This window comes from Cyprinus carpio, chromosome B19 (genome assembly GCF_018340385.1).
Source record: "Cyprinus carpio isolate SPL01 chromosome B19, ASM1834038v1, whole genome shotgun sequence".
Lineage (NCBI taxonomy): Eukaryota > Metazoa > Chordata > Actinopteri > Cypriniformes > Cyprinidae > Cyprinus > Cyprinus carpio.
The window spans coordinates 27,211,785-27,225,591 of NC_056615.1; the positions used below are offsets into that span (position 1 = coordinate 27,211,785).

The 13,807-nt window shown below is 34.7% G+C and overlaps 1 protein-coding gene and 1 long non-coding RNA gene across 3 annotated transcripts in view; one reads left to right on the forward strand and one right to left on the reverse strand.

Annotated features, from left to right (window-relative positions):
- LOC109085845 overlaps positions 1-10,976 on the forward strand; it is a 29,725-nt gene extending 18,749 nt beyond the window's left edge. The window contains exons 7-11 of the mRNA XM_042745326.1: positions 7,745-7,993; positions 8,144-8,413; positions 8,527-8,799; positions 8,970-9,080; positions 9,698-10,976. Of these exons, the coding sequence (XP_042601260.1) occupies positions 7,745-7,993; positions 8,144-8,413; positions 8,527-8,799; positions 8,970-9,080; positions 9,698-9,807 (1,013 nt within the window). The 3' untranslated portion in view covers positions 9,808-10,976. The remainder of the gene's footprint in view (positions 1-7,744; positions 7,994-8,143; positions 8,414-8,526; positions 8,800-8,969; positions 9,081-9,697) is intronic.
- Positions 1,402-6,776, reverse strand: LOC122140696. 2 transcript variants are annotated; one of them, XR_006157281.1, is made up of 6 exons: positions 6,440-6,776; positions 6,306-6,359; positions 2,800-2,853; positions 2,352-2,458; positions 2,012-2,179; positions 1,402-1,897 (listed from the first exon to the last, which is right to left on the reverse strand). It is a non-coding gene; the product is annotated as an uncharacterized LOC122140696 (long non-coding RNA). The 2 variants fall into 2 exon arrangements; XR_006157280.1 differs by having other exon boundaries at positions 6,306-6,773.
- Positions 10,977-13,807: the final 2,831 nt, after the last annotated feature.

Genomic DNA, 13,807 nt, shown 5'->3' on the forward strand with positions numbered 1-13,807 from the left:
AAATTTGTTTTGCTTGTTGCTGTCTGTTGACTTACTGCTAAAGATGCTCTTACCCAGTTGATAGTCAGGCGCGGGATCTTAGCCGCCTTCTTCTGAGGCTTGTCATCTTCCATCCCACATAGTGGCACAGTTCAGACAGATCATCTAGAATAAACATGGATTTAGCATTTTGGAACTTGCATCTAACAATTATAAAAAAAATCAGAATATAAAAAATACACATAACACATTATATTAAAATAAAAAAAATACACTCACACACATAAAATAAAAATAACAAAATTTAAAAAAAACTTTTTTTAAAAAAAAAAAAAAAATCAATAAATAAAGAACAATACCTGTCTCTTCAAGGAGAGTGAGTGCAATGACCTTTCTGTAATTGTACAGGTCATTGGTGGTGGATGGAAACTTAATACCCGTAGCTGCCTTGTCATTCAGGATATATTCAGCATATAAAAGACAAAATAACTGTTAAAAGTTAACTATATAACAGTTTATAAAAGACATTGATAACTTAATTATACAGAACGTAAGATTAATCTTAAATACACCCACTGAGCCCTCATGTCTTAATGTCATCAAATGTTCACTTCAGTGTGTCAGTTGACATACAGAAGAATTGTACATACTTTCAGAGCAAATACAGCACATGACGTTCCATCTGTTTGTACTGGGAGCGTCTCAGAGGTCCAGTTTCCAACTGCACAACCTCTGCTTTGCATTAATACTCTTTAACAATCATTTAATTGTTCCAAGTTATTAGTGTCAACCCAATCACTGCTAGTAAAATATAATGTATCAACTACCAGATGAAGTACTTTGTCGACTCCAGGCATTTGGTGAGTTTGAAGGCATTTACATTCAAATGGATCCAGCAGCACAGACTTCTGCTGTTTTAGTTACTTTTTATCGTAGTTCACATACCTTTAATTTGGACTGTCAACTATTCCAGATCCTAGTCATTTCAAAAGAATGAACAAACAGGGCCTCTTCCAGATGGAGCTTGTTGTATTTCCTCATCATTAAATATAAATAGGCATTGACAATCTTGCCATAACAATAGAATAAAAATGAAAAATCTATGAATATTAGAAATAATGTCAAAGATAACTTGCAGACTGTGCTGAACTGTTTTTTTCCCCTCACGCTCTAATTCCTGGTTTGGGCCTGCCTGTCTTGTGTCCCAATAATAGATTTTATAGGGTCCTATTTTAGAAAGCAACACGTGAGCACGCCTCTCAGCCCAAGCATTCAGTTATGTCTGCACAATATAATAACTTTTTAACAAGATTCTTTTTTTCCTGTATTAGACAATTTATGAATTTCTCTGAGGACTGTGTAACTCACTAGTTTCCTGTAATGAAGGATTCTTATTAATAACTTCATCATTTTCTTCTTTCCCCACAGTGATGTGCTGAAAATCTCTGGGGCTGTCTTGTCTGGACAAAGTATCTTCGATTTGGGGGCTGCCTTGTTCTGTGGTGTTTATGGTGGTGGCATCCGGTGTATTTTTCTGCTTCTGTCTTGACGGTTTTAATTTGTGGGGTATTCTGGGCATCTCCTCTATGTATGGTTTTAGGTGGTCGATGTTCATCTTTGGCAGTGCTTTGCCATTGGTATCCACCAGATCCACAGATTTTCCTTTAATTTTTGTTACAGTAAAAGGGCCTAAACACTCCGGATCAAGTTAGCCCCCTTTCCGTTGTTCCTCACGTATGTTTTTTCTCCAAACCGGATCCCCAATGGTATCTATTCTGCCCTTCTTTTTTACAAGTCTCTCTTTGATTCTCTCTTGAGAGGCCTTATTGTTTTGATTGACAACTTTTAAGATTTCTTCATGTTGTTTAATGAATACTTCTTCTTTTGTAATATTTTTTTTTTCGGTGCTGTTGTCAACCTTCACATTTAAAAAAAACCAAACAAACAAAAAAAAAAAACAAGAAACACTTTTTTTTTTTTTAAATCTGGAAGTGGCAGAGAAAATAATATACTTTGCACAATTTTTTCAAACCTGGTATTGCTCTGGTATTTCAGAAGGATAGCGGGCCTCTCTGCCGAACATGAGACAAAAAGGTAAGTATTTGGTTGTTATTTGCTTTTTTGTTCTCAGGCCAAACATCACGGCATCCAAGTACTGGTTCCATTGGTTTGGTTTGCTCTTCACCATTTTTCCTGGGCCCTGGATTTTCAGAAATCTGTTTATAGCTAGCTGTATGCATAGTTTGAAGTACTTTCAAAGCATGTAAAAACATGTATAAAACATATTCTGTTAAATTAACTTATTTTGTCTTATCAATAATAATAATAATAATAATAATAATAATAATAATAATAATAATAATACATTTTACCTCTGCACTGTTCCGTTCATTTTTTCCACAAACCCATTGGTTTGGGGATGATAAGGGGCACACAAGCTCCTCTCAATGCCCAGTATTTTACATACATCTGCATTTATCTGAAAATAGTATAAACTTGTACAATGGAAAGATTCAGAATAAAGTTCACATTTGATCATTTTTTTTTAATGGTAATTAAATAATGACTTCATAGAAAACTTAATTTTATGGTTTAAAATGTATTTCTGTGCCAGTACTGGATCCAAAACTGAAGGTCAGTTCAATTCAAAGTGCCAGTGGTAAATCATGCAATGAATGATTCGCATATGTAGTTGTACTGGCACATTAGAATACACACTTAACCTTTTACTTGTCTAGCAAAATACTTTTTTTAATGCAAACATTTTGAATTCAAAATCAATTAACTGTGATATATATATTAGAGTATATAGATACATACCGAATTCACAAATTCCTTTCCTTGATCAGTGAGGATGCTTTTTGGTCCCTCCAACTGATAAAAAAACAACAACAAAAAAAACAAAACAAAACAAAACAAAAAAAAACTTCAGTATGCAGTTTGTGACCTCACTGGCTGACTTGGTCTTCAGGGGATAAGCTGGGGCCACTTTGTGAAATAATCGATGAGGACAGAAATATACTGATATCCGTCATCTGTTTTTGTGAGTTTCCCAATTAGATCCATCCCAATGAGCTCAAACGGGGCTGTGACCTGATAAATAAAGAATGCATTGACCATGCTCATAACCAATGCTTATTAATTATAACTGCAGCTGCCTGGGTGTCAGACTCTGCTCCTGCAGGGCCACAGTCCTGCAATATTTATCCTCAACCCCATTTACACATTTGAACCACTACATAAGATGTTCAATAACACTTGAGAATCATAGGTGTGGGGGAAGAGGGTATACGAGTAAACACTGCAGATCTGTGGTCCTCCTAGTTTCACACCCCTAAGAATGACAAAATAAAATGTATGAATAAAAAACTACACTTCAGTAAAATATGAAAATGGAATGTGACATTCTATACATCTGACATTTATATTTCATCATTAAAATTTGAATAAAACCTGCATATAATCATTAGGTTATTCTCAATACCTCTATAGGGATGTACTCCACACTTTGCTTAAGGTCGCAACGCTTGCTCTGGCATAACACACACCTGGTAACCTATTATAAATTTGATTGAAAAAGAAAAAGAATAGCTAAAAATGATCAAATTTCAAAGCTTGTTACCATACTTTAAATCACAGTAAGGGAGGTTATCTGTAGTTTATCCAAATATGCACCTACCCAACCATGAATATCTTTTAGATATGGCATCTCTTGTTTTAATTTGTGTGCTCCAAAAGCACTACAGTGAAACTCCTGGAAGATGTGGTCTGTTGGTTCCTGGCCACAAATGACCTTTACACAGAGCTCCTTGGCAGTGCCTTTGTGTTTTAGATAATACAATTCTTTGTCGGTAAATCATCAACAGCGCAAAAACGGTAAGGGGTGAAATGGGAATAACACTTACAAGGACATAATGCATTCATCTGTAGTCAATGTCAGCATTTAACCAAAATATGTTTGTAATCCATAGGTGGAAATTTTTTAACTGTGTTTGAACAACATATCTTGTATGTCACATTGGAGCAAGTAGTTATACATGTTTTTCTGTTTTATACATGTATATAATGTAAAATACACATTAATTGGCCTTCTTTCTTTCCTTCCCTTTTTTTTCTTCTAAAATTCAGACTCAAAAGTACACTCAACAATTTTTTTTTTCACAAAACTTGTAAGAGAAAATCCAGAGACGCTGGACCTGAACTGTGACACTTCCTATATATAGCCATTTATGCACCTGTTGCATATAATTATGTGAAAATCTTGTTTAACTAATCATGCTAAGCTGTGTCTTTTGTGTGTAATTTTATGAAAAATAATATTTTTGTGATTATTATTAATATTAACAGTTCAGACTGAGGCAAAACAGTGGCTCAGTTGGTAGCACTGTTGCCTCACAGCAAGAAGGTCCTGGGTTGGCATCCCAGCTGAGCCTGAAGGGCTTTATTATTATTACTTCATTATTATTATTATTACTTTATTATTGTTGTTATTATTATTATTATTATATAGTGCACCAAATCCTCTTGGACTGCAGCAAATTTGGCTGTTTTTACTGTAAGATGTTACACTAATCGTCCAAATCATGTGAAAGTTCTCCAACATGGTCCTCGTGCCTCCTGCAGAAGGACTATGAAATGTTCACACGATGATCAGAGACCCCGAGCAATCTTTCTCATGGTGTTTTTTACAATCAGCAGCAAGTTCTTCTTCAGTGTCCTATTGTACTGTGACCCTTATTAACCCTGTAAACCGTTTGTGTCATGCGGACTCTTTTACTTGTGCATGTGCAATAATTATTTACTGTTCATTAAACAGGCATGAAAATATCCTATCATAAAAGGGATTTTTTTTAATTTTATTTTATTATTTTTTTTGGTTCGTTTGCATATAGGCTACATAAATACAATACTGTACACCGTGTTACAACATAACCGCAATTCCCACCGCAAATCAAACAGTTCCAATGAACCACTTGCTGTATTCCTCAACTGTAACTCACTTTGGATAAAAGCTTCTGCTAAACGAATAATAAACAACATTCAAAAGCATCGAAGTAGCTTCGTTTTACTGGCCTAATGATTTCAATTAACAAATAACATTGAGAAAAATAAATTAAACCTGTGAAAAACACACACAGAAAAAGGAGAACGTGTCTAATTTTTTTTTCTTTATTGAATCTTCTTGCATGTTCAATCAGCGCATCTTCTCCGCAGCACCTTATCAGAGTCTTCCAGGCGCAGTCACGACAATGTGCATGGGCACCAGGCGCGTTCTCGAGCGAAAATGTACGGAACAGCGACCGCTAGTCACAGATTTCTCTAGGTCACCAATTTTGGCACAACACCGGCATTGTCTGCAGCTTTTAATGTCCATGTGGTGTTTCCTATGCGTGTTCGGCGCAGTGTCATCTAAACTTAAAATGGATTTGAAGTTCTCTCGCATTGTACTGTTTGCGTACATAGGGCTACGCTGCGTTTATTCCGGTAAGGCATTCGTGTATTAATGTATGTTTTTTTCTCCTTTTTTTCTGGCAGTTGTACTAATACAAGTAATCCTGCTGGTCATACAGAACTTTGATTTCTAACTCCACTAGTGCAATCGTGTTTATCTAAAAGCGTAGGCTACTTTTTCCTTTCTTTACTCATAGCTAAAAAGTCATGTGTTGACTCTGAAATGCTTTAATTATCTGCATTTATGGTATATTTAATACATTTCGTATCAATCCATTTTCATTTTAACCATAAACAATGCGCTGTCAATTTAATTCTTAGTCACTTTAACCAACAAAATAGACTCGGTGCAGGAAGGATCACTGAAAATACCACACCTCTGTGGTCACGGTGGTTACATGTGTGAACTCGTGCAGGACACTTGAGAAATATGTTATAGGCAGTGACGTAACTTTGCTTTGAATAGTGGTGGGGGCACCGCGCAACTCGTTAGCTAGTGTAAAGCCTATCAATGTCAAGCAATAAACTTCTCCACTTAATCATCCAGGTAACCGAAATTTATTAACAACTCATCAAAAGTTCTCAAACACAAATAGGCTTAGCTGGTAGCAAGTTGATACCATAAGGGTTCAACAACCCCCAATATCTCACGTGTAAATGTGCAATACTTTACACCAGACAAAAACAGTCATTCAAAACAGTGACACAGGCAAGCTCCTAAAACAGAGCCAGAAAGACACCCTCCTTATTGTGCTAAAACATTCAAAATCATTTTTTAAAAACACCATACATCAAATAACATGAATACAAAAATACACATTCCAATACAACACAATATAAAACAAACATACACTTCAACCATATACATCACATACCTAGTACCAGCTAGACAAGAGTTTTCCAACTCTGGCACAAACCATCATTGCCATCTGCACAAAACATTTAAATGCACATGATTATACACAATATCACACTTTTAAAAAGTATTACATCCAACATTGTCACATACCTAACCACAGCTACGACAACTGTTTTCCCAAGCTGGCACAAACCATCATTGCAGTCTCCAAGCAAGAAATCACCACCACCCATCTGGCAATCAGCATGCACCTGCCATTACTCCAAAGCTAATGCCATCCCATTCATAAAGGACACGTAGGCTAGAAACTACTGTACTCACCCTACCAAACAGGACTACCATAAATACTATAGTGTTTGTAGCCATTACACTAGTTTTAATTTAATAACCTAATTTACTTGGGCACTGGGTTTAGAGTTGGAAAAACTTAATTTGCTTTTCAAAAATACATCGATATACCAGGTGCGGTGTTCTGTCAGACTACTACCTCCCATTAAAACAGTGGATATAGTACAGTTCGACAACGAAAAATGCTACTGTAAAGTTATGGTTTATTAACCCTTACAGTAATTCAAATATAGCAATTATGTGTTATATTCGTGGTTGTAGCTAGAAGGGAGCTGCAGGAAATCAACAATAAATAATTTTTCTACCTATTAGTTTGTGTTTTATTAAAGTCTACACCTACCCTAAACCTACCCTTACACTAATGCAGATACATTAAATATTGTTGTTCAGCATGATAAAAAGGTGTATAAATGCAATATTCATGTGCGCATGCGCAGTAAACCCTGGTAGGATATAATGTCAGGACACTGGCACCAGAGAATTTTGAACGCAGGTGCTGAAGGGGTGCTAGATCATTCACAGGGGGAGCTGGACAATTTAGGGCTCCAGACTCATTCTTCCCACAAATCGCTCTTTTGCAACTAACTTTCTCAGTTGGTCGCACAAGCAAGGTTTTTTTTTTTTTGTTTGTTTTTTTTTGCTACAACATGCTATTGATCAGTGCATGCTGATGAACTTTTATCGTAGTTTATAATTATATGGAAACGAAATTTGTTAACATTCAACCCGTTCTTTTTCTCAAAGCACTAGTTTATTAATAAATAATTTAAATGTATTATTTTCCCCCGACACGTTCATAATCACTTTGCCGGTGCTTTGATGGAATTGCTTTATGCGCGAGCTTGAGCGCGGAATAGGCTCTAATACGTCTGCCTATATTAAAAACATTGCAGTTCAAACCCATCGCTCCTTTAATGTTTAATTCATGCCTAGTGTATGTTGATAACATAATAAAATTTGATGTGAATGTCTCACATTTCTGCAACAATACCATGGTTACAGTTACTATAGTACTACGTAGTATAAAGTAAATCTGTGGTATGTAATTAATATTAGTGTTAATTAGCTGCTTAACACTTTTATTGTCTTGCATTTATCTTTCCTCAGAGAGACACCATCTCCTGTTTGTTTACACCGTCCTCACCAAACCTGATGGAGTCTCTGGTCCTGTGTTCAGTGCAGTGTGTCTGTATGACGACAGATGGATCTCTCACTACAGTAATGAAGAACAAACCTGGAAAAGAGATCGTTTTGATGCAGAAATCTGGAGATATACCAGAGAACCAGATGATTCTAGAGACTGGTTCATAAATCTGCTTAACACTCTGGCAAACTGCACAAGCTCCAGATGTGATGGTGAATTCATTGGGTTTTACTGGAATGACATTGAGATATTTTTAATTGTTCAAATGCTTTTATGGGCCACTATTTTAAAATTACAACATATTTTTTAACTTGTAATAATTTGTTGTTGTTTTTTATTTATTTGTTAATTTACATGTTCAGGCCTCCATACACTACAGAGGAGAGTCGGCTGTGAGGTGGATAAACATCCAGATGGAGCAGTGATGAATGTGAATGCATTTGACGAGTATGGATATGATGGAGAGGATTTTATTTTCTTCAATTATTACACAATGCAGTGGATTGATAAAAGTCCAAAGGCAAAAGAAACCAAAATGAAATGGGACGCTGACAGATTACACAATCATCATCTCCAGTTATACCTCAACGACTGCATGGACTGGATCTCCACATATAATGCTTCGATAAGCAGTATGTGTTTCTCTAATGATTTCAGTGTTTCACAATCAGTCAGTTATGTTTTTTTGTTCAGAATCAGCTGAGTGGTTTCACTATCCTCCTCTATCATGTGCTTCTTATTGCAGCTCCTCCAGCTCTTCACATGTTGGCATCTGCAGCTCCTCATGACCAAAGCGAGCTGAATCTGACCTGTCTGGCCACTGGCTTCTCCCCCAAACTCATAGAGATGAAGATCACGCTAAACAACATCACACTCAAACCCTTCAGCTCTTCTGGAGTCAGACCCAATGATAACCAAAGCTTTCAGATGAGAGCCAGTGTGAAGATACACAGAGATGAGAAACAGGGCTATAAGTGTCACGTCCTTCACAGCGGTCAGACATTTACAACATCATGGGGTAAATATGACCATATTAACAGTCAGACTTTAATATTGTGTGCAAAATTGTTGTACAGTAGCTTCCTACTCCAGCTGGCAGCTCAGAATTGGTTTTATAGCATTTACTTGTTGCATTAATTTATTGAATGTTTAGAACATTATATGTTTAATTATTTTTTTTCCCTGCAGATGGAAGTCTGGAATCTAGAAGTCATCACTGGGCAGCAGTAGCTGCAGGTGCTTTTGCGATTGAAGTTCTATACATCACGTATTTAATCTATAAAAACAGATGGTTAAATGGTGAGTTCATATTAATTTAAGGACTAATTGACCCAGAACTGAAAATTGTCTTTATTTACTCGCTCTCATATTATTCCATATTATTCATTTTATATGCAAGAATAGACATTTTTGATGAATAGTCACACTCGGCCATCCAACCACTGCAAACAGGACAAACACTATACACTCTAAAAAATGCTGGGTTAAATAAAACCCAGCGCTGGGTAAAATATGGACTAACCCAGCGATTGGGTTGTTTTGACCCAATTGCTGGGTTTGTCCATATTTTACCCACCATTGGGTTTTATTTAACCCAGCATTTTTTAGAGTATAAAAGCATGTTTCAAATGTCATTTTTCTCATTCTCATTTGTCTTTAACCTGAGATTAATTATTTAATGGAATATTTATTCAGCATTTAAATATGGAGACTATGCTGTAAAGTCTGGTACCATAAAGGCTTATTAGTTTAATATGCACATACTCTAAAAAATGCTGGGTGTTTCAACCCAACGGTTGTGTTAGTTTAGAGTGGGGTTAATCAAGTGAAACATATAACATACTGAATTGGTATGAAATCAGCACGAGCTGATGCTAATTCTAAAGTTTCCTAATAATATATTGTATCATCTCTAGGCCAGATGAACCGCAATAGTTCCACCACAGAACAGCGTGACAACATCACCTCAAGGTCAGCGGATCCTCTGACTGCAAGTGATTCTCATGAAAACAATGAACTACTGTAGATACACACTGATAAGCAGGATCCTGGATGTGTCATCTACGATCTTATCATGTCTGTTGTTTAATGAGTGAGTATCACTCACTCACTCTGCAGATACTGCACAAAAACAGTTAATTATGCTCATTCATTTTTAACTTTATTTTTAGCAATATTAGCTTTTTGATTAGGATTAAAGGGCAGTTATATATACTACAGATCCTATTACTATTATAATTTCTTGCTTAAATTTTATGTGCCGTCTTGCCATTGTCATCAGAACGCTGAATTGCTACATGTTCCCTTTCAAAAAAACACAGCAAAGCTATATTATTAGTTTTTCTCAATCACTTTGGCTCAAAACATTAAGTTCAGATGTCTAAACAGTTTCTTGTTCACATCATATTTGAATTTCTTATTGATTTAAGCAGATTGAACATATTTTGGCACGTGTGCAAATGAGGAAGTACGATTGTCTAAAATTTGCACAATTACTAAATGCACATGGCTTGTTGATGAAAACTGACGAGTAGATTCCCAGTGAAACTATCAAAGTTAGAAATGACACTACATTATATAAATCAGAGTTCCAGAAGGAGTCACCTCTCATCTTGACAAACCACGTGAATGAATGAAAGGGTACGTCGGTCTACCTCAGGGGTTGTCAATGTGTGGGGTACGAAGGCATAACAAATAATTATTGATTATTAATTTGAATCATTACATTACAATGAAAACAATACCTTAAAAATGGAAAGAAGCAGGTTTTTACGATCAGATCATTTTAAACCGGAAAACTCCTGGAAAGTCCAAGGATCCAATAAACGAATTTAAGTAATATGTTCAAAACAGCGCTAATACAGAGAATAGTGACTCATGTCCAGGTGTCAGTAAATTATTTGGCCTAAAAGCAAGCGTGTGTTATAATGGACACTGGCTGAAGGTGTTTTAGATTATGCGGTGGTCAGTGGTTTAGTGATTCTGAATGGATCCGTATACAGTCAGGTCAAGGCAGGAGGTTTAGTGGTCTTTAGCGTCTCCCTGTGGTACTGTTTGGTATCACAGCTTGACTTGTGCTTATTTTTATTGAAAATGTTTATTTATTATTGTGAAATTATGAAAATCTAAATATATTTATTTAATATATAAATCCAATCAGTAAGTACCGGCACTTCATTTTTTCCACTTCGAACACTGGATCACAATCTTTCCAATCAAATCAATCAAGTTTGGAAATATATATAAATATATTTAGATTTTCATAATTTCACAATAATAAATAAACATTTTCAATATATATATATATATATATATATATATATATATATATATATATATATATAGAGAGAGAGAGAGAGAGAGAGAGAGAGAGAGTTTGTCCAGCACAATCACTACCATTTTTTTTAACAAGTATGAACATCACAACCCTAAAGAGCAGCAAATACATGTATATTTGTACAGTTCATTTATCTGTAGAAATGTGTTGTATAAACTGAACATTCACAGTTGCTTGTTGTGGTAAAAAGATATGTAAGAATGAGTGGTGCTGGTGTAAGGGGAAGGAGTGTGTAAAAATCAACAAGCAATGGTGAAATTTCAGTTTACATGTAACCCGTTTCTACAAAAATAAATGTACTGTATTAATAAATATGTTAATTTCCTTTTTGTATACTGCAATGTTGACTTTTCCCCAATACATTTTTACCTACTGTTGAAATATCGAAAATGCTCAGTGTGAGACAAAACAGACATTAAAGACATGTCAAGCAGACTGTAAAAAAAAAAAAAAAAAAAAAAAATGCACACAACAAATATAAAAAAACCCTGCAATACTTCTGTTTAAATATGCATAATAACAGTTCAATAGCCATGAACGTTTACAAATGCAGTACAGCAGTAATGCTGAAGTTGGGTCATTGAAAATGACCGATATTCCGGTTGTGCCATAAATATTTCAGCATTTCTCCTTTAATTTTAGCTGAAAAGAACCTCCAACCAGCTAGCCCTGCTGGTGTGACCCCCCGTCTTGATTTTGTTATGCACTTTAAACCAGTGTTTTTTTTTTTCAATCCTGGTCTTGGAGTAAATTATGCAATGTATTAAGAAATGTATTAATCTAATTCTTTCCTATCCATTTGCAGCTATGTGTGTCTAAAAAATGCTATGTGATTATCACCTTTTGGTGTTTCCATGGTTGTTCCTTGTTACATAACGCACTTTACAATGGTTTCAGGGAATGCATGGCTGCTATCATTTGCACAATTCTTTTATATTATTTTTTAAAATGATTGCATTAAGCACATGAATAAAAACTGCAAATTGTGTAATATGCTGTTTGTTGTCTTTCACTGATGTTATTTTTATTTATTTATTTATTTATTTTCACCGACAAAACAACTATATATGTAAAAGCATTCTTTATTATTGATTAAAACTACACCTGACTGAAATTCCACATTGCTTTTAATTCTTTCTGGTCTGATTCTGGATATGGACTTGACCTGAAAAAAGTTGCTGTAATTGCAGTATTTTTTGCACAATTTTTGAGTGCAGACAAATTTGCCTGAATGTGCTGAACACACTGATGTGACTGAACACACTGCTTTTCTTATATATATAGATCTATGGTGTTATTTTGTGGCATGCAGCTGTTCACAGACAGAGATGGGGATCAAAGTTAGCTGATGTGAATCTCACAAAAAATGTCACACATTTCACCCCAAAGAGAGCAATAAGTAAATCAATAATAAGAAACATCCTGTCCCAATACAATAATTTTCTTTTCTTTTCTTTTCTTTTCTTTTCTTTTCTTTTCTTTTCTTTTCTTTTCTTTTCTTATGTTGTATGAAATTCTAGGTTCAGTATTATAATGTATTATAATTGTTGTTATGAATATTCTTGAGATGATACAACATATTATAAGGTTTAATATAATACATTATGCATTCATTATAATGTCTAAAAAATACCCTTATAATGTACTATAAATATGGGCTTCATAGAAAGTGTTACCCGAAATGTTGCTTTATTTTTATTTTTATTTAATTTTCATTAATTGTATTTTATTTTTTAAATTTTTGTTATTCTATTTTATAACATTTAATTCAGTACTACTATGGTATGGTTTACAATTTAAATATTTTTTAATATTTTTGATTTGATTTGATTTTTTTTTTTTGTAAAATTAAATTTAGTACAGCAAATACTACCATGAGGTAAAGTTCACAATTTAAATATTTGTATTAATATTATTAATATTTTATTTTATTATTTTGTTTTCATTATTTAATAATTTATTTAAAAATGTATTTGGGGTGAAATATAAGCTGGATCTTTTTAATGTATTGTTGCGAATCAGCTCAAAGGGGAAATATGAATAATCAATCATAACTAGTTATGAGTAATTATAAATATTTCGATCCACTGTAAGTATTTACTTGACCTCTCAGTGTCAACTGTCTGTCAATTCTGAGAACATTACTTTTCTGGTTTAGGAAAATAACTTTCTTACTATACAATACTACTCAGAGCATGTAGCTAAAATCTGCATGATTAGGGACTTCAGTTATGAGCAAACAATGAACAACCTCAAGTGTGATACAAATAAGACTTTATTAACTACATAAACACTTAAACTAGTCTAACACACACACACACACACACACACACATGCATACAGTTGGCATAGGAAAAAGGGTTAAAGCTTAAGCAGTAAAAAGAAAAGAAATAAAGACATGGAGCTATGGTACAATTTGATATTCAGCAGATCTACAGCCTGAAGGAAACATCAGTTTCTTAGTTCAAACACACCTTTGAAAAAGGTGCATATGATACTTAATGTATCAATTAATAAGACTAAGTTTGATACTTGCAAGTCTCGCCTGATTGATAAAGAGTCCTGATGCACTTCGGGGCTCCAGTTGGTCTCTGCTGAAGTGAATTGGTGCGACCAGTTCGAAACAGAGTATCTTGATGAATGAATAGTCAAGGCCGAACGAACCTGGCACAAGCTTAGCGTGGTTTTG